The following is a 27982-nucleotide window of genomic DNA, read 5'->3' on the forward strand; positions in this document are numbered from 1 at the left end:
GTATGGGCATTTTTGCCCTAGTATTACAGAGGAAATATTCAGTGTCATTAATATGAGTGTTTCGTTTAAAATCGAATACTAAACTGCAGGCTTTACAAAATCATGAATTCCATTATCACTAAAGTACGAGAGTACTCATTTATATTAACTGTCCACTTTCACTAGAAGGAAACCCGAAGGAAATACCATTCGTATTTTCTAAAGGGGTGTACGTTTCCTATTTCATTGCAATTATAAAATAGACATGCATTGATCGATTATTGATCCCTTTCAATATTATTCTAAGCAGAAGTTCCTATTTTCTGTTTTCTTGTGTCTGGTATTTAGGGAACTCTTCAGTCGAATCGCTAAATCAAATAATGGTTTGCTCCAGCAGCCTATCAGTTCTCTTTAGTGTTTGCCAATGTTGGAGGTGTAACTGGGGTCTGTCCCTCGAAAAAAGGTAAAATATTGTAATTGAATGTGCATTCACACTGCATCGAAAGGTTTAACGATTCCTTTCAATGCAGCACCTTTGTATTGTGTTATCGATAGATTATGTTAAAGTCCCGATGACTCGTAAATGGAGGATGAAACCGAGGGGGTTGGAAGATGCAAGTGGAGTGGGGTGTTTGGTTGATTTTCAGCCATGATGTCGCTTTTAGCCAGCTAGCCAGCAAGTAAGCTATGTAACAGTACTATGTTAGCTAAATGTCACAGTTTTTCGCTGATATAATGATATATACTTATTTTATCCATGTGCATTTGTTGACAGTTTGCCACGGTGAGGTAAAGTAATTGCTAACAACGCATCGTAAAAACGATTGCACTCCATAATCTCAACCAAATGCTGCTGTCAAGTCAACGAACGAGCCGGTACACAATTCCAGTGGATGATGTTGTTTAAGCTTGCTGGCGAGTTTCCCTCAAATTTATTAAGAAATACTCTTTTTGCTGGGGTGCATTTGTTTATTTAGTGCAGGCACTAGTATTGTTTTTGGTCTAGGTGATCTTTTGATCTCGGAAGATGTATAGTGAGGACGTGTATGAGCAACGACCCAAATTATTGGGTTGCACTGCAGCGCATAATGTAGCCATAGCTAGTGAACTGAATTAGCTAGCTAGTTATGTACTCCGTTAGTTAGCCCAGAAAACTGTCTACGTTTTAAACGAGAGCACCAAACCAGACGAGTTAAATACAATTGTAAGGTCCCCAACTCATCTGTACAAGGCTAGCAAGCTGGGTTCATTATTTAGGAACCAGCGTAGATGTGATGACATCAGCAGAATAAAGCAATACTATTTTCCATTTATAACTTACAAAGGTAATCTTTTGTGCTATTGGATTACTAAATACATTCAAATATCCATTAAAGTAATATTAAACAAATATCTATGACCTTTAAATTCTTGTGGTACTGCCCTCTGATTATATTTTAAAGGCCTCCGCATATTTTTGCAGTTGACTACTCAGCAAAGGTAGTTAAAATGTCTGAATTAGGTAATTGTGTTTTCACACGCAAGTCATGTCCACTGACCACTTTCCAAGTTCTAGCTAGCTGAGTGTGGTGGTGTTGCCGAGTCGTGTGTCGACCTTGACCTTTGACCTGTGACCTTGCCATGGGAATGGCAAGCGCTTGTCTATTTTCTGGGTAGTGCTGTTTTACGAAATGCTTCATTCTGTTTCTTTGCTGTTCTTTTTGAAGGCAAAATGAAGCTTGTAAGTAAGTGCTTCTAGCTTGTGTGGGTTTTCATACTTTATTCAATACTTTATTACTAAGTTATGCTTTGGTGGCGTATGTCACATAGCCCAAATATTTTATTTACACATTTGTTTATTTGCCTATAATTTAGCATAAAAGGCACACCATCAGGTATAGTTTTTATTTTTTCTTCATTTTGAAAGATCAGTAAAGCAGTTTTTTGTGACCTATGGACTATGGACTATGGACTATGGACTATGAACTAATGGACCTATGGACTGATGCTATGGACTGCCATCCAGGGTTCAGTCTGAGACTACATTTAATAACAATGTGATAAACTAACAGTGATCCTAAACTTTCCTCAGGTTGGCAGTAAGAAACTCAATAGGTTCTATGAGTTGTGGCTGGTGGGGTCTTTGAGAACCCAGCAGAGAACTGGGTCAGGTTGGTTGGCACATCCTGTTCACTGTTCCTGTGTGTGGCTGGGTGCTGGTGTTCGGCTGGCAGTGAAATGGCTCATTTGAGGGGAAAGTTCTGGAGGGCAGGGAGTCGATATGAGTTACTTTAAATGAGGAGGGGGAAGCCAAGCCCTAGCCTATGTCTTTGGGGGGTAGAATGCACGCTGATGCATGAATGGGTATTGATTGGAGGGGAACAGAAAATTGACAGGCATTTGATTTAAATACACGCCTGCTGGTAAGCAGTGATGCCAAATCTTGGCTGGAAAAAAAACTTAAAATGCTGAAACTGAAAATGCATGAGTATTGCATTTTTATATATATAATTTTATATGTTTGTACAGTTATGAAAAATGTACTAAATGGAGGAGACGGTGAATTTTGATTTCAGTGAGTCTTTAAAAACTGACCCGGGACTGCAGATTGGTTCAGGGCTGTTAAGGCTCTACTCTAGTGTGTCAATGAGCCCCATGGTCTTAGTGTCTAATCTAGACTGTGACCGCAGCTCTGGGGGGGATCACGTAATTGACTGTAGCCAGTATGAGGATCCATTTTGTAGCATAGTGGTTATTGAACAGGTCTAACACCTCCAGAGTTGCTGGTTCACTTCTGTTGTACCCTTCAACAGAATTGCTTCAGTAGATCTAGCTGTGTAATGGAAAGTATGTAAAATAATGCATGTTGTGTGTCTCTGTGGGTAAGAATGTAAAATACTCATTTTAGTTGGTGAGAGGTCTGTGACGCATCATGCACCAGTGACCCCATCTGGTAAATCTGGGGCCACGCACTGCCTGCTTAACTAGGGCACATTGAGGCAAAAGCTAGAGCAGTGGGACTTTGCATGCTTTTGGAGGAAGCCTTTGGGGCTTTAGTGGCTAAGTTGCTTGACCAGGACCTGGAAGGTTGGCGGTTTTTGCCCATGAGCAAGGCCCTTAACCCCACAGTGCTCCAGGGGAGATTTTTCCCTGCTTTGTCTAATCAACTGTAAGTCGCTTCGGATAAAAGCGTCAGCTAAATAACTGTAGTGGAGGCCTGTCTGCAGGCTGCAGGCTTGTCTGCACTCTGGAAATCACAGAGAATGTTTTAGTGATGAGCGTACTGGGCATTCCAGATTAGGAGAAGATATAAGTGGGCAAAAAAGAAAAAGAAAAAGAAAAAAAGAATGCTCTGGTTTCCTTTATTGACTGTTTAACAGTCATTATTGTGGATCTTGCTTTCATTCAGAGTACAGCTGAGCACACAGGAGGTGCAGCAGAGGAGAGAGATTGGCTTAGTTGTAGGTGTTCTAGTGTGCAGCTTGGATGAGTTTCCTGCACTTTGGAACATACAGACACAAACACACCATGCACTAGATTAGGGGTGCCCAATCTTGTGTCATAGAGGGTGGAGTATGCAGGTTTTCATTCACAACACCATCTGATTTCACCACTGAGTTCCATCCTCTCTGGTTGAAGGTGTGTTAATTAGTGGAGTCAGCTGGTAAAGTGATGGGTTGGAATGAAAACCTGCATACTCTTGGCCTTCCATGGCATATGATTGGGCACCCTGCACCAGATCCTAAAGTATTGCTTGCAGGCAGTGGATATGGCCAGTATCAGTAGAAGGAGCAGTCAGTATCAGCGGGGAGTGTGGCCAGTAGGGGGCAGGGATAGACCCCAGCACGGTAGAGGCCTACGCAAACAAAGTTATAGATAAAATTATGGTGCATGGACCAGGATGTGGTATTGTAAATGGCATATAGGCCTTTAACGAATAGCGTCCAGTAACAAATAACAATTACTACAACTTGGGTTGTGGTAATGGACAGTGGTTGGGTTGGTTTTGGTTTTGGTAACTGCTTATTCAGTCTGAGGCCAAGTGAGATGATGGATCTAATTTGTAGTCTGATTTGACTTGTGGGAGCCTGACTGTATGTCAGTTATGGCCGTGACTAAGAGCTATAATTATAATAGTGCTTTGCATTTATATAGTGCTTTTCTCGCACTTCTTTCTCACAGTACTACAGTGATGGGGAACCCTCCTCAGCTACCACCAATGTGAAACACCCACCTAGGTAATGCACAGCAGCCATTTTGAACTAGGATGCTCAAAACACATCAATTTTTTCCCCTGCTAAATTTTGGGATCATTACATGGCAAGTGGAGCGAGCCAGTTTGGGAATTTAGCCTGGACACTGGGGAACGAACCCCCATTATTTGTGGGACCTTCAATGACCACAGTCGCCAGGACCTCTTCCAAAGAGGGCACCTCCTACACCTACCGCACTGGATCATTGCTGTTTATTTGACCAGTGGGAGGATCGCCAGTGATGTGTGTGTGTATGTGTGTATGTGTGTATGTGTATGTGTGTGTATACTGTATGTGCATGATTGTGGGTGCGCTTGAGCTTCCTGTGCTGAAAGGCCATCACTTCTTCCTGGCTGCACAGACGATCTGACTCCCTTATTTGATGCTGAGCTCAGACAGACTGACAATGAGCAAATCTCACCAGCATAAAGACTCATTGTTCACGCCATTCCCGCCTATAGAGTTGCTGCTGATCGGGCTGAGAGATAATGTTGATTTTTAAATTCATGGCTTCCAGTTGAAAGACTGACCTCAGCACGGTGCTGGGGACAGTGTAGCCCAGGGTTTAACAGGACTTTTATGCACGTCTTTTTCTAATCTCCAATCCAGGCCCGCGTCTGTCATTATGTACATCCAGTGTGAGACAGAAATGTTTGGTTTCTGAATGTGAAAGGGTATAGAAGGGTTGGCTGTGATTTTGGGTGTTGTCCTGGCAGGTAGAGGATGGCACAAGTGAAAGTGCAGATGGCAGCCCCTGTGTCTGCGCCGGGCCACTCCCCTGTTGCCCCCTCTGCGGCCGCGGCCACGCCCAGCTCGGGCCCCATGGGCATGCAGCCGTCCGTCAATGGCACAGGACCGCCCCCGCCTGCCCCAGCATGCCTCAGCCCGGGGCCTGGCTTTGGGGAGTCTGCTGTGTTCACCAAACCCTGCATGACCCTGCCAGGTAAAACCGGCCATACGTTCGCATGCATTACTGAGGTATACATCTGCCTGGTAAGGCCAGTTCAGTACCTATGCACACAGTACAGTGCAATCTGTATTTGTATTTGGACATGGTACAATTTCTGTTCTTTTGGCTCTGTTGTAATTTGAGGGTATTCACAACCATATTGGGTGATCCGTGTAGGAATTGCATCCTTTTTTTAAGGGACCAAATGTATTTGGACAGGTTTCCTTTTAGTCGTGTATGTTCCATTGCTGCCTTAGTGCAGGCATAGGAAAACCTTCAGTATCTAGCCATTCTAGGCTTTTGATTGCAATTGTGGAGTTTTGTCAACATGACGACCAGAGTTGTGCCAATGAGAAATAAGAAAAAATGGTCAGCGACATAGGCTAAACAGTAGGCTTACAGAAACAAACTTTTTCATTAAGAAGAAAGGGCACTGGTGTATGTTTTGGATCATTGCCTTGCTGTGGGATGAAGCACCATCCAATGAGTTGGGAGGCATTTAATTGACAGTTTGACTGTTTATTTTGGTAGGCCTATAATGGTTTCCTTGACTGTCATTGGCACAACTCTGGTGCTCATGTTTGAAACTGCCAAAAACAGACTGCAAAGGCAATTAAAAGCCTGGATTCAAGGCAGAAGGCATTCTGCACTAAGGAAGCAATCGAATACACCTCATTGTCTATGGAAATGTAATTCCTACACTAATCACCTGACATGGATGGAAATATCCTCAAATGAAAGGCGACAGTCTGTGTTCAAATCCAATGTGCTGGAGGACAGGGCCAAAATAACAGAAATTGTACTACTGAAACAAATGCATATGGACTGCACTATATCTGCCTGGTAACGATGGTTCAGTAGCTATGCACACAGTACAGAAGTAAAGGCAGTTAAGTAGCTACAAAATCATCCCTGTCTCTGCCTCCCTTTGCCAGCAGGTTCACCCCTGGACTACATGGCAAACCCTAAAGAGAAAACTCCCATGTGCCTGGTCAATGAGCTGGCCCGTTTCAACAGGATCCAGCCCCAATACAAACTCCTGAACGAACGGGGACCGGCCCATGCCAAGGTACACGCCTCCAGCAGATTCCCCACTTCCTGTCTCACTCAGTTACACTTTCATGTGCCTGTTGCAAAAATGGCTGTTTAGAAGGCCTTGAAACAATAGATTGTCACAAGAAGGCTAAACATGCCACATTATTCTCTCTTTATAAAAGCTGACCTGCGGCAGCAGTGCCAGATTTGGCATAGCTGTGAGGAGAAATTGGGCTTCTTTTAAACAGAAGTTTGTAGGAGTGAATCCTAGATGGGGCACCGCCTGTCTTCAGGCCAAGTTTGCTGAATGATGATTGTGCAAACATGAGCAAAATGTATTGGCTCCAGCAAAACAATTATTTCTACCAACCTCTGGTCAATATTTGTTTGCACAAAAACCTTGAGCGTGCTATAAGACCTTGAGTAAACTTTCCACCCGTGGTAGTTAAAGTCTGAAGGTGGACTTGAGGTGGTGTTGGTGTGGAGCTGCGATTAAGGTGGTGATGGTGTGAACTGCCCTCAGATCTTCACAGTGCAGCTGGCCCTGGGGGATCAGACCTGGGAGGCGGAGGGGACCAGTATAAAAAAGGCCCAACACTCCACTGCCTTCAAAGCCCTGACTGAGACCAACTTACCCAGGCCCTCTCCACGCTCCCCCAAAATGGAACTCAACAGCAACCCAGGTACTACACTGAGCATGCTCAGACCACTGGCGGTAACACTGGTACTACACTGAGCATGCTCAGACCACTGGCGGTAACACTGGTACTGCACTGAGCATGCTCAGACTACTGAGACTACCCCTGGTACTACACTAGATAAATGGGAGTACCCCAGGTACACACTGAGCATGCTCAGGTCACTGGCGGTAACACAGGTACGCACTGAGCATGCTCAGATCACTGGCGGTAACACAGGTACAAACTGAGCATGCTCAGATCGCTGGCGGTAACACAGGTACAAACTGAGCATGCTCAGATCGCTGGCGGTAACACAGGTACACACTGAGCATGCTCAGATCACTGGCGGTAACACAGGTACAAACTGAGCATGCTCAGATCGCTGGCGGTAACACAGGTACACACTGAGCATGCTCAGATCGCTGGCGGTAACACAGGTACACACTGAACATGCTCAGATCGCTGGCGGGAACACAGGTACACACTGAGCATGCGGTAACACAGGTACACACTGAACATGCTCAGATCGCTGGCGGTAACACAGGTACACACTGAACATGCTCAGATCGCTGGCGGTAACACAGGTACACACTGAACATGCTCAGATCGCTGGCGGTAACACAGGTACACACTTGCGTGTCCCAGTCATGTACCTTAACCACTACGCTACAGGCCACCCAAGTATTAATTTTAAATGGGGATAAGAGTTGCCAGATCATGTAAAATACCGTTAATATATTGAGATGCGAATGAGGGTTTCCAGAATGTTTGTTTATTGCTTATAGGAGATGGGGAGGTTCTCTCTTCCTGTGTCTCTCAGGTAGCATCACCCCTACAGTGGAGCTGAACGGGCTAGCCATGAAACGAGGAGAGCCTGCTATCTACAGGCCACTGGACCCAAAACCCATGCCCAACTACAGAGCCAACTACAACTTCAGAGGAATGTTCAACCAGAGGTAACTACCCAAGCACTGCAGCAGATGCACTCTGGGTAATAATGATATTAGGCTCAAGCATTTCAATACCGAAGGCCAAATTTCACTCTATTTGTCTGGAGGAACTGACATATCAGGGCCTGTCCAGATTAAATGGTGGTGTGGACAGAATAAGGTTCTTGTGCTAAAATCTCCTGTAGTTAACGGGAGTCATGGTAATGATATCTTTTGATGTGTCTTTTCACATAATCAGAATCAGTGCGCTAATTGGTCAGCTGTTTGTGTTGATTCCTTCCACACAGTGAATCCTTTGTCCCAATGTGTTCTACTCCTGGGCAGTGGTTACACAAACAATGCCCAAATGCGTCTTATAGACTAGAGGTTATTTTAGACTCTTATGAGGGAGTCAATAGTTTTAAAAGGAAAGTTGCTCCCTGCCTAAGGCAATTTAGATGGAAAAAAAATATTAAAAAAAACTTCCGTCTGTTCTTGGTGGATTGTGCCCTGAGCAGCCATGACACCAATGTTTCATGTTTCACCACTTGGGGGCAGCACATGCCTGGCAAACTTTTTGAGGTGGGATCAGCACTGGAATTAACACTCTCGGCCAGGCGTGAATGTATCACCAATTCCTTTGTAATGGTAAAATGAGATTAGATTCATTTAAATATAACTAGCAGTCTGGGACTAGATTGGAATATTGTAAAGAATATCCCAATCTAGAAATTATTGTCACTGTAAAATGGTGATGATGGTGATTCAGTTTTTGCAGGACTGTGACCAGTGTCTGTGACACTGGAGCTGTGATGTCATGTCTGTAGCATTGAGGATTATCGTTGTTGCGGTGGGGTTAATGATATTTCTTGATCAGTTAAAATGCCATGTCTGTCACTGGCAAAGTTAGGACCGGCAAGGGCTCAGACAAACCTATCTACAGTAACATGCTTTTATTGCTACTACAGGAATTGCTGAGATGCAGACACATTTTTTCTTTTCACTATCCTCGTGGTTGTCCCATTTCCTTCATTGGATGTTTTATCATCTCAGACAATGTTTGTTCTGACGCACAGTAGACCGACTGTTCAAAGTACAATGACTCTTCCATCCCAGAATTCCTCATGGGTGTTTTTTGCTGCCAAAACTGGAACAGATCTAGTACATTTAATGGGTAATTTACTTCCTGTCTGGCCCTGATAAGTGGATTGTCTGTTTTTACGAACTTTCACTGGAGCCAGTGAAGATTACAGTGTGTGGTCTCTGATTAATGATCCAGGGTCAAGCACTTTCTCAAGAATGATGTCATTTGTTTATTTTACCCTTTGTGATGTCATAGACGGAGCCCCGTTAGCACCTGCTGGAATGTCCCAGCTGCCTGACTCAGCCTGCGTCATGTGACTCCAGGAGGCGTGTTCCTCTGAGTCGTATCAGGCCCCCTCCTCCATTGGAAAATGTAATGAAAATATTACTCAATACGTCTGCTTACAAGAATTTGTGTTGCGGACAGTTCTGAGCGCTCCACTTCTCATAAGGAACTCCTGATAGACTAATTCAGGATTTCTGCTCACAAATGATGATGATTGGATGAATCATATTCACCATATTCCATACTTGGTCCTAACAGCCTAAATGAGAAATCCATTACCTGAATCCAGGAGAACACACATTTTCTATTTTCTTTCAAAATAATGATGTTATTTAGTTGATTCATTTATCATTTTATTATCTTGGGTTATGCTGGACTGTAAAGACCCACAATATGATAAGTGTGAATGTGGTGTGGCTTGGTGAGCCAGGCTTCCCTCCTGTAAGATGGCTGTCACCTGGCTGTAATCCTCTCTCAGAAAGGGTCTACACTGGGGCAGGTGCACTCAGCAGACCCGGGTCTAATTCGTAATTGTTTTGTTTTTTGTGCTTGATTGAGCTTGCCTGGTCCTATTGAGCCAACCAATTGGACCAGAAGGTGGGGTTTGCGCTTTTTGAGGGTATTTCATAGGTTCCAATGCACCAGACAAGCTCCTTAAACTGTCCTTGCACTGACTCCAGAGCCTGGGGTGTGGAGTCCTCGCACTGACTCCAGAGCCTGGGGTGTGGAGTCCTCGCACTGACTCCAGAGCCTGGGGTGTGGTGTCCTCGCACTGACTCCAGAGCCTGGGGTGTGGAGTCCTCGCACTGACTCCAGAGCCTGGGGTGTGGAGTCCTCGCACTGACTCCAGAGCCTGGGGTGTGGAGTCCTCGCACTGACTCCAGAGCCTGGGGTGTGGAGTCCTCGCACTGACTCCAGAGCCTGGGGTGTGGAGTCCTCGCACTGACTCCAGAGCCTGGGGTGTGGAGTCCTCGCACTGACTCCAGAGCCTGGGGTGTGGAGTCCTCGCACTGACTCCAGAGCCTGGGGTGTGGAGTCCTCGCACTGACTCTGTGTGGTGGCAGGACAAGCAGCTCACAATTTGCTCTATAATCTCAAGAATTCCGCAGACCAATGATCTGTAACTACACTGCCAATATGGGAATGGATCTGAGGTGAATCCAGTCTTGGCCATCGTCTGAGTAACAGTGAATTGTGGTAAAAATGTTTGTATGTACTTCAAAGTTTGCATAAGCCAAAAGACTGGATATTAATCAAGTTATGTCCATACAAGTGCATATTGTCCATATAAGCATAGATGAGTGCTTAAGAGTGCAACTTAGTCATAGATTAATTTAGGAGACTTGTAATATTTATTTGAGTTTGCATGTGCTTGTGCTTGGCCTCTAGTTTGGTGGTATGAGTAAAGCATATGAGGGCAGTGGGCCTATGGACATGATTGGCATTTGGCAGACGCTCTTATCCAGAGCAACGTACAGTTGACTAGACTAAGCAGGGTTAAGGGCCTTGCTCAAGGGCCCAACGGCTGTGTGGATCTTATTGTGGCTACACTGGGACCTTAACCACTACGCTACAGGCCGCCCCACTATAGTGTATTTTATGTTCTGCTAACGCAGCTATTTCACCGGTTTGCATTGTGAAATATTGACAACTTTTCTTCCAGGAAATAATATTTTCGGCTCTAGTTGCTTATGCTAAACCTTGACCATGAGACACCAAAGATATTTTTTGCATTGAAAGGCCAAACCTTTCACTTGAGTAGATTATAAAATCCAGGCTTTTTTTATGGTTTGCCACTTCATTTGGAGCGGGGTCTATGGAGGTTTTTACATAACCATCTCATATGAGAAATTAATTGAATTGATTCCTGTGGTTTTGTAACGGCTGGCTGCTGTTGTTATTTCTCAGCGTTTATGACTGTCTCACTTGTTTGTCAAGGACGAGAAGCTACTTCGTGGCTTAGCTGGTTAACTGGGTCGCTGGCTACCTGTTTCGGGTTTGTTAGCGCTAAATGGACCAATGAGGCTCAGGCACATTTCCGGCTTAAAAAGTATTTTCACACTTATCTAACCTTCAGAAAGAAGCAGGAGTCGTTTTAATCATCAGGCTGGTACATGTATGCATGTTGAATGATGGTGGCATCTGGTAGTAGTGAATGCTGTTGCATCATGGGTAGATCTGTTTCATAAGTCCCTCGTCCACATATTTCTAGCCACTGGGAATATCCGCAATTTCTGAGCTGAATGGAACTTCAGCACGCCAGGTTTTGTGTATTTATTTTGGGGACAGGAAGAGGGTGGGGTGCAGACAGAACCCCGCAGGCAGTGAACTCTGAACATTTCCAGTGTAATCCTAACAATGACTGTGCAGGCCCTGTTGGATCTGTGGTAGCAGGGAGAGTAGTAGCTCAGGGAAATGACATGGCAACTGCTGGTTGTCTCCTCCTCCTACTCCTCTACCACTTCCCGTACATCACGGGCCGAGCCTCCGTGGGCGTTCTGCAGGAATCTCAGTCCTCTGAGACTGTGCAACAGCGAATATGCACCAAGAAACTGCTCTGAGTCTGAGGCCAGAAACGGGACGTGCCATAAATGACCTGGACATGGACACAGGAAACCGAAGTCGACACTGCAAACAGGAAGCATAGATAAGATGCAGGAAGTAGAGGCAGCAAACAATAAGCATAGATAAGATACAGGAAGTAGAGGCAGCAAACAGGAAGCATAGATAAGATGCAGGAAGTAGAGGCAGCAAACAGGAAGCATAGATAAGATGCAGGAAGTAGAGGCAGCAAATAGGAAGCATAGATTACATTACATTATTGGCATTTGGCAGATGCTCTTATCCAGAGCGACGTACAGTTGATTAGACTAAGCAGGAGATAATCCTCCCCTGGAACAATGCAGGGTTAAGGGTCTTGCTCAAGGGCCCAACGGCTGTGCGGATCTTATTGTGGCTACACCGGGATTAGAACCACCGACTTTACGTGTCCCAGTAATGTACCTTAACCACTACAGGCCGCCCCAGCAAACAGGAAGCATAAATAAGATGCAGGAGGTAGAGGCAGCAAACAGGAAGCATAGATAAGATGCAGGAAGTAGAGGCAGCAAACAGGAAGCATAGATAAGATGCAGGAAGTAGAGGCAGCAAACAGGAAGCATAGATAAGATGCAGGAGGAAGAGGCAGCAAACGGGAATCATAGATAAGAGGCAGGAAGTAGAGGCAGCAAACAGGAAGCATAGATAAGATGCAGGAGGAAGAGGCAGCAAACGGGAATCATAGATAAGAGGCAAGAAGTGGAGGCAGGAAATGAGAAGACGTCCTGTTTCACACCTCCAACTTTGCACTTAAGATTAATTTATGATGTAAAACTACTTTTAGGCAACTGGTTGTCCACCGGTCCGGCCCATGTAGGGACAAAGGCCAAGCTTTCTGTCACACTGTTGAAAGCCTTCTCAATCAACTCATGGCAGTAAAACCCAACATTTTTCTCGGACATGGCCAAAAATGACCATGCATTGCATGCAGCTAATAGCACTGTACAGCACTGTGCAAATGCACAAAAACAATGACATTTATATTTTGGCAAGAGCTAGACTGGAATGTGGGATCTCTCTCTTCATAATATATTAATACATTTTCCAATTGGTTATATGCCTGATTGGCAAAGTTGTCAGTTAACTGTAGTTCTACTGGATATTGTGAAATGGCTTACCTTCACGCTTGAGCAGAAAGCCTGTCCTGGATTTCTGCCGTTGTTTAGTAATTATTTTTAGTGAATGGCTTTACGTGTTGCATAACTTTCGAGACCGCAATTGTGTTGGAACAGGCGTAAGCTGTAAATTCTAATTAGAATGCGATGGATCCTGTAACCTAATTTATACTGTAAACATCTGTAGAAACATATCCAATGTTCTGTACATATGTATTCTGTGTCGCTAAAGCATATACTCAAATTAATATGACCATAGACCAAGATGTACGTGAAATTAATACTTTATAATCTATAGCCTGTTTTTTCTTTCTTTTTTTGTGCACAAATGTACAGTTTGCAAGTTTTCTCCCTCCCCTGACCCCCTCCCCATTCAGTCTTGTGTCCTTCCCCCAGGTACCATTACCCCGTGCCGAAGATATTCTATGTGCAGCTGATGGTGGGGAACAACGAGTTCATTGGAGAGGGCCGGACCCGCCAAGCTGCCAGGCACAATGCCGCCATGAAAGCCCTACAAGTCCTACGCAACAAGCCAATCCCAGAGAAGGCCACACCGGTAGCTCCTCCCACAACACCTTTTAACTCAATTCACTTAATTGCTGAGTGCTCTGCACTCTTTTCCACAGAACTGTTGCACTGCATGCGGATTGCAGTAAAATAAGTTTGAGTACCCCAAGTCTAAGAATCCCTTTCAAAATTTTTGCTAACTTCCGTAGTTGTTAAATGGCATGGCTTTGTGCTTCAGGAGTTCTGAATGGGGAAAGGTGAGCTTTGTAGCAGGACGTGGGTTTCAAATATGCCCCACTCCATTTTAGGGCCCGGAGGAGAAGAAGGAGACTGAGGAGAACAGTGATGCCAGCAAGTCAGAGATCAGCCTGGTGTACGAGATCGCCCTCAAGAGGAACATGCCCGTCAGTTTTGAGGTAAAATAAAAAAATAACTGATTTAAGGTTTCTAGCTGTGTTGTAGAGCAAGTGTAATCATACTCTCACCCAGGGGCATTCTATACCTTTCAAGGCCCCTTAAAATACACACTGACTGAGGACACACTATGCTGGAACTGAACTGTAAAGCCTTTCATTAAGACGCATGGTCATGTACTACAATATAAATGTGAAATCATCAAATGCATGTGTAGGCCAGACAGAGATTATTCTAGATAATGTCTTAAGGTAGGTAAGGCGAAAGAAGGAGCAGGCAAAACGCAAAAATGAGACCGATTATATTTTATGTTTTATGTATTTAAATATACATAAGCACAAGCTCAGAGCCTGATGTTTTAGTGATTTAATACTCAAAGCTTGCAATAACAGTTGCGCTTTTGACCATACTGACTGCAACTGTATCACAGCAGGCTGACCACTTTCCCACCATCCTCAGGTTCTGAAGGAGAACGGTCCCCCGCACATGAAGAGCTTCCTCACACGGGTGACCGTGGGCGAGTTCACGGCCGAGGGGGAGGGGAACAGCAAGAAGCTGTCCAAAAAGCGCGCGGCCCTCTCCGTCCTGCAGGAGCTGAAGAAACTGCCCTTCCTCCCCGTGGTGGAGAAACCCAAACTGCACTTCAAGAAGCGACCCAAGACCATACTGAAGGTAAGAACCCAGGCCTTTCTGAAGGTTAGAACCAAGACCATACTGAAGGTAAGAACCCAGGCATTTCTGAAGGTTAGAACCAAGACCATACTGATGGTAAGAACCCAGGCCTTTCTGAAGCTTAGAACCAAGACCATACTGAAGGTAAGAACCCAGGCCTTTCTGAAGCTTAGAACCAAGACCATACTGAAGGTAAGAACCCAGGCCTTTCTGAAGCTTAGAACCAAGACCATACTGAAGGTAAGAACCCAGACTGTTCTGATGGTTAGAACCAATACCATACTGAAGGTTAGAACTAAGACCATGCTAAAGGTAAGAGCCTGGAACATGTTGAAATTTTGGCAGTAGCATGTGAGGTATGTTTGGCATGTTAAATCCAGGTGGCACATGTGTGTCTTTCACAGCAGGCGGGACCAGAGTACGGACAGGGGATGAACCCAATCAGCCGCCTCGCACAGATCCAGCAGGCGAAGAAGGAGAAAGAGCCGGAGTACACCCTGCTGTCTGAGAGAGGCATGCCCCGACGCAGAGAGTTCATCATGCAGGTAACCAGCCTATCACAAGTTAGTGTCCAAGTGCAGGCTGGCTAGTTGGACCAAACGCGCAGAGTGACTGCTAGCCAACTAACAAGCCAATCACACAAGTGGCCGATTATTGTTATGTACTGTAACAGAGGTAGGCTCAACTGTGCTGACTTCTGAAGAGGGTTCTGTGTCACATCTCTCTGTGTGTCAAGGACAGGGCAGATATTTCTTCTCTAGCCTTGAGGGCTAATGTACCCCTCTGCAGCCAAAAGACTCAGGCAATGTCTGGTATGCATGCGTGTATGCCTGTCTGTTGTGCGTTTATGTGTGTGCACGTGTGATTGTGTCTGCTTTGCGTGGACGTGTGTGTGTGTGTGTGTGTGTGTGTGTGTGTGTGTGTGTGTGTGTGTGTGTGTGTGTGTGTGAGCATCTGTCCAAACAGGTGAAGGTGGGGATTGAGCTAGCCACAGGGACTGGACCCAATAAGAAGGTGTCGAAGCGGAATGCGGCCGAAGCCATGCTGCTGCAGCTGGGCTACAAGGCGTCCACGTCCCCCACTCAGAACATTCCAGAACAGGTGCCTCATGCCCGTCCCTCGCTTCAGCTTTTTAAATATTCTGTCATTTCTAAAATTGCATTTTATTAAAGGCATCTCTGGAGGTCTGATTCAGTATTTTGTCTCGCACCATTTTTCACAGCTGGTGGACAATAAAGGATGGAATGGGCAAAAGACATCATTTCCTGAATCCACACCAAACAGTGAGCAGATTTATCCTACTGAATCCACACCTAACAGTGAGCAGATTTATCTTACTGAATCCACACCTAACAGTGAGCAGATTTATCTTACTCAATCCACACCTAACAGTGTGCAGATTTATCTTGCTGAATCCACACCCAACTGAGCAGATTTATTTTCCTGAATCCACAGCTAACAATTAGCAGATTCTTCTTCCTTTGAAACCTTCTTAAATGTGTCCTTTCAGGAACCAGGTCCAACTGTTAATTACCCGGATTTTGTGTTAAACCTTGCTCAGGGTACCGCTCCAGAACGTGACCGTCTCACTCCAGAATATTTTCATCCCCCACCCTCCCGCAGGTCAAAAGGGACTCCTCCACCTGTCTCCAGACGTGTACCAGGAGATGGAGGCCAGCCGGAGCAAGGCGGGCCCCGGGGCCTCAGTGAGCTACATGCCGACGGGGCCCTTTTACAGCAGCACCAGCAGCACGGCGGCCATCGCGCGGGAACTGCTGCTGAACGGCACGTCCCCCACGGCCGAGGCCCTGGGCATGAAGGGCCGGGCCCCCGCCCTCACCTGCACCTCCATACAGCCCTCCCAGCAACTCGACTACCTGGCCCGAGTCCAGGGCTTCCAGGTGAGGGGCTCGCATGTCATCGCACTAGGGTCAGGAGTGTGAGAGTGTGAGAGTGTGAGAGTGTGAGAGTGTGAGAGTGTGAGAGTGTGAGAGTGTGAGAGTGTAGAGTGTGTGAGGGGGGTGCGAGGGTGTTTGTAAGCAGGGTCAGTCTTCAAATAGCCATTCAGTTAGTGCATTCCCCTGACACAGTTCAATCAGCCATGTTCTAAATAAACAGGTAGGAGCGCATGTGCTTGCATAATCAGTGGCAATAGCAACTGTAAATACTAAAACTGTCCAGGAGGCTGTTATCTTTGGCCTTTGACCTTGTGACCCAAACACCAAGATAACTTGAAAATCTATCAATAGCTATAGCTTTGGCTGCGACTGTAAAGATGAACTTTATCCCTAAAGCCGGTTTCCTGCATGGCAAATCAGGCCATGCCTGGAGGTCAAAATATTTGTGCTTTTACTTGATTATTTTTTATCTATCTTTTTCCAAAGGTGTTTTTTTTTCCATACAGTTGGCATTGTTTATTCTTATTGTAACAATGTGTATCATTACATTCAATATTGATTCAAGTGGTAAAAGTGGTAAAATTGCATGGACAGCTTGTGACTAGATCTGTGAATTGTGAGTTTCATTGCTCTGTTTTTGTGGAAACCATTTTTTGTTATTTTAGAATTATAGAACTATGCCTTCCATAAGTACCCGGCCACAAAATAGATGAAATTAAAACAATATTTCTCATCATGAGTACACCTTTATTAATGTGTATTACCATTGTACGGATCCTTTAAAATCCCAAGGAGCACAAATTAACTACTGCAGGAGTGTTTTTGGTTGATAAAAGTACACAAAAGTGCTCCTGTATTTTTTCTCTATAAATGGCAGCAAGCCTTCGCTGATACAACCGTGCCATTTAACCCTGGCAGGATGAGTTCTGGGATGTTGTGTTTTCATGTGCTGCGTGATGTTTGAGGAAGGAGTGTCATGTGACACAGACCTGTCTTTCATGCACAGGTGCAGTACAGTGACGGTCAGAATGGCAAAGAGCACATTACCTACCTGACCCTTTCACCTGTGCACATGACCTTCCATGGCATCGGAAACTCCGTTGAAGCTAGCCATGACCAGGTATGTTTTAACTGACGTTGGAGCTTGGCATAACCAGGTACATTTTAACTGACGGGTAGAATTCGACCATGACCATGTAGTTTTATCACATAATATTTTAAGATAATACAATTTGCTTTTCTTTTGCAGTCTATTTTCAAGTTTTTCCTTGGTTGAACATGTGGAACGTAACCTGTCATTTTAATATTGAAGTCTGATCGGCCTTTCTATTCGCGCTCTCCTAGCAGTCTCCTAGCCTTTTGCAACATTCCATAAAATGATCCGTGACATTCCTCTGATAGAGGTCCTTTTGTCTTTCCATTAGTAAATTGTAACCGCTGAAGCAGACACGATGGGATTATATATTTGTTGTTTTATTAATGACTGCATAATCCCGTCAGTGTTCTTGTCCAGTTACTCAGTCTGGAGGGGCGGCATTGTGTGGGCCCATCCAAGCAGGAAATCTCCTGCTTTTCGTTATCTCATGTTAACACATGAGGTCCCTCCAAAGCTTCGCATTCCTCTCCAGCTCTCTCCCATCATTCCCATGTAGTCGGAATCTGACTTCTTTACGCAGAATTGGGAACAAGGTCAGTGCAGGGAATGCCCAAGCCTTCTGTGAGAGTTCATTAATTAGCCATTAGTTCTGTCTTCACAAAGAGGCGGTTTATTGGCTTTTGACACGCAGCCAAACCAAGACCGTGCAAACCAAGAGGGTTTGGAGACGCTTATGTCCTCCTGGTCCTTCATTAAACACAGTGAACACTTGTTTCCTTGGTCACATCGGGGGGGGGGGGGGGGGGGTCTCGCAATGAGTCCGTCAGGTTAATTTCATTAATTGTCAATTAATTTGCTTGGCTGATACCTCACCTTAAAATTTGGTGTTTAATTACTGAAGTCTGCAGTATTACTGAAGACACAGGTCCCTCAATGTGCTTAGTAGGCCCCTTATGTAATGCTATTCACTTACTTCACGTTGATAGATTAGACTAATTTGGGAAGTTTGATTCTGGATCTTGTGAACACAGTTTCAATATTTCTAATCCAGTACAGAATCTAATGTAAGCAGTGTCTCTAAGTAACAAATTGACATGGAAAAATAAATAAAGATCTGTTTTTTCCTCTTCGCGGAAATGCTTACAGACCTTGCCATTGTACTGGCTGTGGAAATCAGTTCTAGGTCAATTCCTTAAATTCAGTCTATTCAGGAAATGAATTGGACATTCACTTGACTAATTGAAAAATCCTCACAGGCGTTTTTAGTTCATTAATTTAAATTAATTTACGGTGAAATGCGTGAGTTGAAGCGGAACTGACCTCAACTGTGGTAGGAATGTGGAAGTGCTTTCATAACAAACCCAGGGGTTCCCACCCACGCCTCTGCACTGGCTGATGTTCCATTTTCCTTGGCACCTCTGGGACACTTGGACACAAAAAAGAAAATGCCGGAGGGATGGAATCTGGAAATGCAACTTGGGAGAGGAGGTGCAGCAGGAAACCGCTGCTGTTCGCATGTCTGCTCCAAGTTTTTCTCGGTTTTTTTTGGAGGGGAATGTTTTAAATGACAACCTTGTTAAATAAAGGTAATATTAGTACATAAACCTCCCTCTATTTCCATCGTGGATATGCGCATACTCAATTTAATTGCACTATATTCAGCTCCTGTGTTTGTCTCACCAGTTTTCGTTAAACCTGTATGCGGTGTGGTTAAGAGCATAAAGAAACAAATTGATTCATTTCATTGTCTCCGGTTCTTGCTAAAGAACTAAACTTCGATTTAATAGTTATGTAATGTTATGTGTTGAAACCTGTTTTCTTGTTCCATCTCCCCCATAGAAATACACTTTGATATTTAAAAACTTCTCATTTAGTGTTTAGTGAGCACTTGCCCTTTTCCCGGTCTTATCTGTGGGGATATTGAGGATGTTTAATCCTTGATTGGTGTTCTTTGCCTTTTTCTCACTGTGTTGCACATTTCCAATCAGTTGGTAATTCCAAAATTACAGATTTTCAGAGAAGGAAGGGGGAGAACTGGTAATCAGGACCGGTGACTGGCTGACCCGCCCCCTCTGTGACATCACACTTCACCAACCTTGGAGTTGTGGGATTTCCCCAGAGGGAGCGCAATCTTGCGACGGCCCCCTTACACTGTTCCTCAGAGAGGTGTTTTTAGGGAGTTCCCATACAGGGACATAACAGGGGCATGACCGCTGCCATAAGCTCCCTCCAGGGCCCCTGGTTTTTGAAGAATAGCACTGTTTATGGGAAATGTCCCTGCAGTATAATCTCATATCACAGCAGCTGCTGCTCAATAACATTTACAAAAATTCAAGCTTCTTTCAGGACACTTAATAATTGCAATGATTAAAGCTATTGTGGCTGGAAAATCAACACAATGTCATCATGAAATTTTGAAAAGCTTTAATTTTTCATTTATAGAACCTCTGAAATGTAAAATATAACATTTTATTATGGATATCCTCTCAATAATACTGCAAGCCTTTGTTTATTGCTTCATGAATGTGCTTTCATACAATTAGCGTGTTCTGTGTTTGCACATTTGCCCATAATATCAGATGGTGGCGAGTGGTAATATTTAACCAAACAGAACTTTGTAAAGTTGAGTGAGTCATTTCAAAAGTGTTTCAGTTTCACCTGTAGAGGACTGCATTGTGCCAAAAGCTTCAGATACACACTCTCTGCAAATGAACTGAAGCCAAAGCTGGTTAATTCATTAAAACATTACCAGAGTGATTACATTACCAGAAAGTGAAAGTGTGAAAAGATCCAGTCAAGGGCACCTTGCAGGCGGAGAGAGATGAGGGTTATTGCTGTGTTTGACACTTGATGTTTTGTGTGTCACAGGCTGCTCTAAGTGCCTTGAAACAGCTGTCTGAACAAGGACTGGACCTGATGGATGGACCAATCAAAGTAGAGAATGGATCAGGAGACCAATACTCACAAGCAGAACTGTAAGCATTATTAACGGGAATGAATAAGTGCACAGAGGTCTGAAGCACTATTTCTTTAGCTCTATATCGCGTGGGGGGTATGGTTTTAATAGTGAGTAACTGTAAAAGCAGAATTTTGCGTCAGACGAATACGCAGTGAGTGAAACCATCAGCCCACCCCTATCTGTTGTGAAATTTCTGTCTGCTAGCCGTAAGCTGGTTCTCCCCCTTATTAACCGTCAGTCTATTGGCAGCGAAATGCAAATTCCCCTGTGCTTATCTCAGCCCCAATGCTACCATAGCCTGCCTCATTCCCTCTCCTCTGGAAAAACGCACAAGCGAAACTTGGACCATTGTCATATCGGGAGAGAAATACACAAATACACAAAACAACACTTATTAACCGTCAGTCTATTGGCAGCGAAATGCAAATTCCCCTGTGCTTATCTCAGCCCCAATGCTACCATAGCCTGCCTCATTCCCTCTCCTCTGGAAAAACGCACAAGCGAAACTTGGACCATTGTCATATCGGGAGAGAAATACACAAATACACAAAACAACACCAGTGCCTCTTGAGTCTGTAGCTGCAGGACACTGAAGCAACTAAGTTACTATTGAGGGAATCACCAGAGACCAAAACCCTGTTATGGCCAATTAAACAGCAGTCTCTGCCATAACCTGTATCGCTATGCCCTCAGGACAGTCGACCAGTTTGTTGCTTTCGACAGTTTGTGGTGTAAAACACAAGGCGTCTTTGTCTTGTGTGAAATAACATTTCATTTTAAAGTGGGGGAATACAGAAACAAATCTTCAGGTTGAACTTTGACTCTTAGCTGGATATTGTATCTCTCTCCCTCTCTCTCTTCCTCCCTTTCCCTTCCTCCCTCATATTCTCTCTCTCTCTCTCTCTCTCTCTCTCTCTCTCTCTCTCTCTCTCTCTCTCTCGTTCTCTCTCTCTCTCTCTCTCAGACAGGGGAATCACCTGGGAGACAGAATGGACAGTACCCAGCCAAACTCAGGCACTACCACTCAGGACTACAAAGATTCAAAGGCCGTCGCCTAGGAGACGTCCCACCCCCCAAAAAAGTGCCGACGGACGCACATGCGTCCTTATGAAGCTGTCAACCGCGCAACAGGAGTGGGCGTGCACCTGAAAAAGGACAGACTAAATACCCTTAAAACAAGTCTATGTGAAGACAACACTATCCTGACACGTTAAATTGTATCGCTAATTTTCAAAGAAAATTTAGTTAAGTCAAAAGCAAAATAAGCACATGAATGAATCGATGCATGGTAATGTTAAATTGTGGGAAATTGAACTGAATGTAAGTAGACAATTTCCCCTTTTAATAGGTGATTTTTAAAATGATTTTCTTTCTCCAGCTAGTTGCCCTGTGGTATAGTAAAAAAAAATTAAAAAAACATATAGATATATAATATATAAATATATATATCATGTCATTGAGAAAAAAGACAGTTATTGAGAAAAAAACTAGTGTCGTTTAATTTTGGTTGTTTTCCTGTTTTATTTGACTTTATGAATATCGAAGCTTGAGTATTTGAAATGACACGATGCCAGTGCTGTGTGAGTTGTAGTTGTTGTCTTCATATTAGTCACCCTGCTTCTCTTTATTATGCTAATATTCAGTATCCATCTTATCAGTACGGACTTATGTCTTGCAGATACAAACGGTGTATGCAAAACAAATATAAAAAAGAATAAAAAAAAGTAAAAAACATACAAGTAACAAAACAATAGAAACTAAAAAGATTAAAATGAAATTGATGAAGGAGAAGAGCTGGACATGATGTATAGAGATGCTATATTCTGGAGAAGAGGGAATCTGGGCTGAGTTCACCTCCCACCCCCCTGGTCCTGTGAGACCATTTTATGTGTAGTGTTCACCCATCCCTCCCACCCCCCTGGTCCTGTGAGACCATTTTATGTGTAGTGTTCACCCATCTTGACATCATTTGAGTGTTCTTTTAATTTTACTTCTGTATTCTGAAAGCGAGCACGATGGAGTGAAAGTGGTGTTATTACTTTTGTGACTCCAGGAAGTCCCCAGCTGTGGATGCATTGTGTAATGTCCAGCCTTCTCTCACTGAATGGCTAAAATACAGTAAATATGACCTCATTTAATGTGGAAAAGGCCTGTGTGGTGTTTCACTTCCTTCAGGACCGCAGGGAAGAATCCGCCCAGTGTTCATCTTAGTCTCTGGCTGAGTGAGTTCAGTCTGGAGTTGTGCAGAGGGCTTGTGTGCCTGTCCTCGTGTGCTCACGCGTGTGTTGACCATGCTCTCTGTTCTATGCATGTTCGTGTCTTGTGTGCCTGTGTGTATATGTGTGTGTGCTTTTGAAAAATAACTTTTATTAAAAAATGGGGGGAGATCTTGCTGTCCCTATACAGTAAAAAACAGATACAAAACTTGCATTTTGTCCTTTTTAATGTAATCAATGACCAGAGCCAGAGCCGTTTAGTGGATTTTTCCCTTTAAATTTCAGGAATATTAGGAAAGTCTTATTGAATATATGGCCACCCTACATAGGGGACTGGACCAGGCAGACAGCTGTACATTTTTAGGAATTTAGATATTCTGCCTGTATAATCTTAGTCCCATTTTAGGTCTCAAAAAGAAATATCCAGGGAAAAATCATTTCTGTTCAACCTAGATTAGGTAGGAATTCAAATCTGCTCAGAGAACCATCTGTAATTTTGTTGATGCATTATTACTGGGTTCACACCAAAATATGACTTTATTGATTTAAGTTACATGCCATGATTAAAAACAACCACAAAAATATCACAAAACAAATGTTCATTTCATCCCCCCCCCAGCACCACCATGCAAAATAAACAATTTATTAAACAAAATACAAAACCTCAGTAATGCAGCCATTTTTGGAAAGCAAGCCTTCCTACCACCAGAGAAGGTCTAAATGACATAACTCACAGGGAACTGGATCACCCCCTTTCAGGGAAGGAAGGGATGGGAAATGTGGAAGACCAGTGGAGCGGACTCCAGCAGCCTCACACACAGATTCAGGATTTAATCCCTTAATACTGAATTAATCTCAATGTATCCAAGTGGACATTTGTGATCAGGTGATGAGTTAGAACTGTACATTGCATACATGTCGACAGTGAAAGCACTGACCAGTATATGAGAGAACGTCGGTGTGTACTACAGTTCAGTCAATTCAGCACGCACATGTCCAGGACTAGACTTTCACCCGAGTATGTGGTTTTACATCTCTTTAAATGGGGCAGTTCTGGCCAAAAGGCACTTTGCCTTACGGCTGCCTAGTAAAACTGCTCAATACTCATGAAACCATACTGGGATGACCACCGTAATGAGTTTGCATGTGTATAAAGGAAGTAACCAGATTTACAGTCCAAACAGTAACATACTGTACACAAAGATGTGATGACACTGGCAGCTACATTAATTGAAAAGTCTAGCTGCTAAAAACAACTTAACAGTGATTGTCATACTTCATCGATTGTCAAGTTCCAAGGAAGATGCTGGTTTGTTTTATAAAAATGTAATTAAAAGCAACAACCATAAAATATAATTTAGAAAGTCCATAGCTTCCAATGGAACAGTAATATGGTAAAAATGTCCATTGGGGAGTGGGTAGGTAGTCTTTCTCCATTGTCATGGTGCACCCATCTGCATCCCAGTCTTGTCCTGGTTGTTGTTGGTGACCTGCTTCCTGTGTGCCAGGAAGGGGTACATGCACTTGTCTGCACCGATGAAGCGGTACATGCACACAACGGCGTCGAACGGCAAAATCCTGCAAGAGATGAGACCGAGAGCATGAGGTTATAGGTCTCTAAAGCAGAGTGAAAGGAAGCATACCTAAACAGTGATGGCCTAGTTCTGTGTTCGAGAACAGGGAGGCAGTACTAGAGGGCTAGAAGAGATAATTCAACTATTCAAGTATTCAAGACAGTGTTCAAGTAAGGACAAAATACAAACAAGATTAATCAACAAGCCTACGGAGGGAGTTTAGTAAATGTATACAATTATATTTATAAGTATGGCTGATCATTTGCTCAAACAGGCCAAGATGCCTACTAAGCATTTGGTGAAGGCATAAAAGCAGGCCTGCGATGATATGAATGGGAGAGCAGAACTAATACACACGTTTTCATGAAGCTGACCATGTACATGAGGCGGGGAGTGCAGATCATGGGCTGGTCGGTCAGGATGGCTCTCACAGCCTGCCTCACACAGTACTCCGGCTTCAGGGGGGGCAGGAACGGCGTAATCTCCTTCCTGCAGGGGGCGCCACACAAGGGTTACGTTCCAAAAACCATGGTCTCAAAGCACAGATGCTAATGTGATTTAATAAGGTATAAGGGAAGTATTCATTCATCAGAACGTGTATTTATAGATGGTGAGCAGGTGCTTTTGTGCTAAGGATTTCTGTCAGAACTTGCGGTCATCCATCTTAGCCGGATGGGGAATCTCACAGCCGAGAGCTTAGAGACTCTGCATCATCCAATTCAATAAGGTGGGTACACTGTAGAGTACCCACCATCCAAATGAAACATGACCAGATACCATGATGACCACTTGGTCTTCTGAAGACTTTCCATGCCAACGGACACCTGCAGGTAAGGCCCACCTGATCCTGCAGCCCTGGAACATGCCGGTATCCACCAGAAAGGGGCACACCAGCGTCATTTTGATCCCGTCTTTCTCCGCAGCCTTCAGCTCGTGGCTCAGGGACTCGTGGAAGCCGATGGCCCCGAACTTGCTGGCGCAGTAATCCTGTGGAAGGAGAGAAAATGAAAAACCATGGCCGTCTTAGCAGCCCGATACCATCCCTGTTCCAATAGAGATGGTGCAGTAATGTGGAATAGCCCGTATGCCAATAGTACAATAGTATGTGGAATAAAGAATGTCACATGGAATAATCACAGGGGGTGGAGTATGGACTGTTGCATACGGAGATGTGACAGGATGTACAGAATAAGGAATGATGCAAATGGAGACATTTTGTGAATGTGTGGAGAATGGCATGCGACTAGTTCTGCTGTACCCACCTCCACCCCTGCTGTGCTGAAGAGCCCCAGGGAGCTGGCCACCGTCACTATGTGCCCGTGGTTCATCTCCAGCATCTTGGGCAGGAAGGCCTTGGTGGTCTGGAAGGGAGAGACTTAACTCAGCCTTTCAAACAGAATGACTCACACCAATGTATGGAGAGAACGGAAGCCAAATAATTGCAGAGTTGAGTCTAAATAAATACCATTATGCGAGAACAAAATACTCATTTTCTCCCATACAGCCACGTAGTGTTTCATTAAAATGAATGAATTAATGGAGAGAAAGCAGAATGCCCTACCAAAAAATAAAAAAAATAAAAAATTAAAAAAATAGTCTTGTGAGGTTCTTCACAAGAGACCTAAGAGTCATACACCAGGCAAGCCAGACAGCGGAATTACTTGAACTTTGTTATACTTGGACTGACATCTGGACAAGCCATGATTGTAATAAAAGAAAATCAATATAATACTGGCAAAAAGCAGGATCCTGGTCAGCCCCCAATATCCCTTATAACACAGGGACAGGAGGCCCCATGATCTCCCATGTGCAAAGCCCTTAGACACTGGGCATAGCGCTATAGCAACAGGAGTTGTGCTTCACTGGAGATGGAGACCAGACACCCCAAATTACAGCAATAGGGTTCCAGTGTCACCCCGAGCAAACACACACTACATATACAATAACTATGCATACTCAAGATTTGTCACTACTTTTACGTTATGTAAATGAGCATTAAGAAAAGGCAATCATGGTTTTTGGTTTATCATGCACCGTTTGTTGAATGACAGTATAGATAAAGTCTTGAATGGCTGAAGACCCACTCATACACTTTGCTTACCCAGAAGTGCGCGTGGCAGTTGACCATCATGGTCCTCTCAATCAGCTCGTCAGGACACTCCAGGAGGTGGTGGCCAGACACCACTCCGGCGTTGTTGATAAGCAGGTCGATGTGGCCCACCTCCCGCTGAACCTTCTCTGCCGTGGAGTAAACGCTTTCGCGCTTTCCCACGTCACACACGTAGGTGTACACCTGGGGCTCAAGCGCGGGCAGCTCCTGCGTGCCAAGCGCACATCCTGCGGCCAGACGGTCAGACAGAGCGCACGTTTTATTATCATAGCCTAGCATGGTTTTATCATAGCCGCTACACAGGAATTTATATTCAGTCAGCCACCATCATGCCTACGCAATGGACAAGCCACTCTCTGGAAACATTGGATGTGGCAGGGTGTCGCAATTGCTCAGACCTGTCCAGCATATGAATCAGATGCTAGTACCATATTAAATCAGCCGATACAGCATAGCTGTATACTGTACTGACCATGCTGACGATAAAAACATTTTAAGCGGGGCAGCAGGACACCCCAAGAACAGACCAACCAATGAACACCGTCCTGCCTCAGTTATGTAGCATACCACCAAGTGCCTATAATGAAGTCATCGGATTGGTAGAAACTTGCATCATAGGTTTTGCATTCGCTTCAGATATTCATGAGAATCCTTGACATCCCACACTTCTGTTACGTTAGTCGCTCTCAATAACAGCAACAGGCAAGTGATTAATGTAATATTAAATGTCATATTTAATGGAACATGCCTACACATTCAGTGACAGGGTATTGCCCGAGAGATCAACCTGTAATGCTTACCGTCTTTTTGCACGGCGCTGGTCATCTCCCGTTGGATCTGTCGCACCATCTCAGCGGTCTCCTCGTTGCTTTGTTTGTTGATGTCCCACAGAACAAGCACAGCCCTTCGCCGCGCAAACTCCTTGGCAAACAACCGCCCAAGTCCACTGCCAGCCCCAGTGATCACACACACCTGACCCGCAACACTCTTCTCTTTAGGTCGCACGAACCATTTAAATCCGGCCAGAACAAACGCCCACAGCACTTTCAGTGTCACCAACAAAAACTCCGTAATAATATACATTTCTAATGCCCGGGTACTGAAATTCAACTGGAAACAAAGTACGTTCGGGGTTACAATTACAAGTTAAGTAGCCAACTAGCTACCTAGTTTGCAAATAAAAACAACGAGATAGCTGGGCTAATTGAAGTTACAATATAACACTTCCTTGCCAGCCAGCTATGAAGTTTGAGAAACTTTCTACAAAAAGTTTTTGCTAATGACCGTTCGCCACCAACCCCAGTTAGTAAGTTAAATAACACCAGCTGTTTAACGATATACGCATACACTGCGTACACTTTGCACGTTAACGTTAACTTAAATTAACTTAACTTTACCTAGCTTGCTAACGTAGCAAATAGTTTATTGTGGACCAGTCAACGCCCACCCACATTTAGTAGATTAAAACAGAACGAACGAAAAGCCAGCGAAAGCCAGTCCGGAAAAGAATAGCAGGACCTATTGACAATGAAACTAAATTTGTTACGAATGCGTAAGCCCAGGTAGCTTTAAAAACACTAGCTAACATCTGGCTCCGAAGTTGGTGCTCACTCTTTTTAAAGCCAGGTACTTCCAGAGGACCCCATATTG

At 44.3% G+C, this 27982-nt stretch overlaps 2 protein-coding genes across 9 annotated transcripts; one reads left to right on the plus strand and one right to left on the minus strand.

The window, feature by feature from the left end:
• Positions 1–350: 350 nt before the first annotated feature.
• LOC133136834 (double-stranded RNA-binding protein Staufen homolog 2-like) lies at positions 351–22860 on the plus strand. Of its 8 annotated transcripts, none has more exons than XM_061254609.1 (15): positions 351–442; positions 4928–5154; positions 6096–6229; positions 6719–6878; positions 7672–7831; positions 13283–13442; positions 13702–13809; positions 14267–14479; positions 14884–15024; positions 15446–15580; positions 15702–15798; positions 16103–16380; positions 17384–17497; positions 20342–20448; positions 21397–22860. In XM_061254609.1, the coding sequence occupies exons 2-15, from the start codon at positions 4935–4937 to the stop codon at positions 21488–21490; spliced, it is 2121 nt and encodes a 706-aa protein (XP_061110593.1). In that variant the 5' UTR covers positions 351–442; positions 4928–4934; the 3' UTR covers positions 21491–22860. The 8 variants fall into 8 exon arrangements, with proteins under 8 accessions (XP_061110593.1, XP_061110599.1, XP_061110595.1 ...); XM_061254615.1 differs by having other exon boundaries at positions 15702–15762; XM_061254611.1 differs by having other exon boundaries at positions 14887–15024.
• Positions 22858–27970, minus strand: LOC133136835 (retinol dehydrogenase 10-A-like). The gene is made up of 6 exons (XM_061254618.1): positions 27133–27970; positions 26324–26559; positions 25485–25583; positions 25064–25209; positions 24580–24711; positions 22858–24226 (listed from the first exon to the last, which is right to left on the minus strand). Exons 1-6 carry the CDS (start codon positions 27413–27415, stop codon positions 24088–24090), a joined length of 1035 nt encoding a protein of 344 aa, XP_061110602.1. The 5' UTR covers positions 27416–27970; the 3' UTR covers positions 22858–24087.
• Positions 27971–27982: the final 12 nt, after the last annotated feature.

Source organism: Conger conger, chromosome 9 (genome assembly GCF_963514075.1).
Source record: "Conger conger chromosome 9, fConCon1.1, whole genome shotgun sequence".
In the NCBI taxonomy this organism is placed as follows: Eukaryota; Metazoa; Chordata; class Actinopteri; order Anguilliformes; family Congridae; genus Conger; species Conger conger.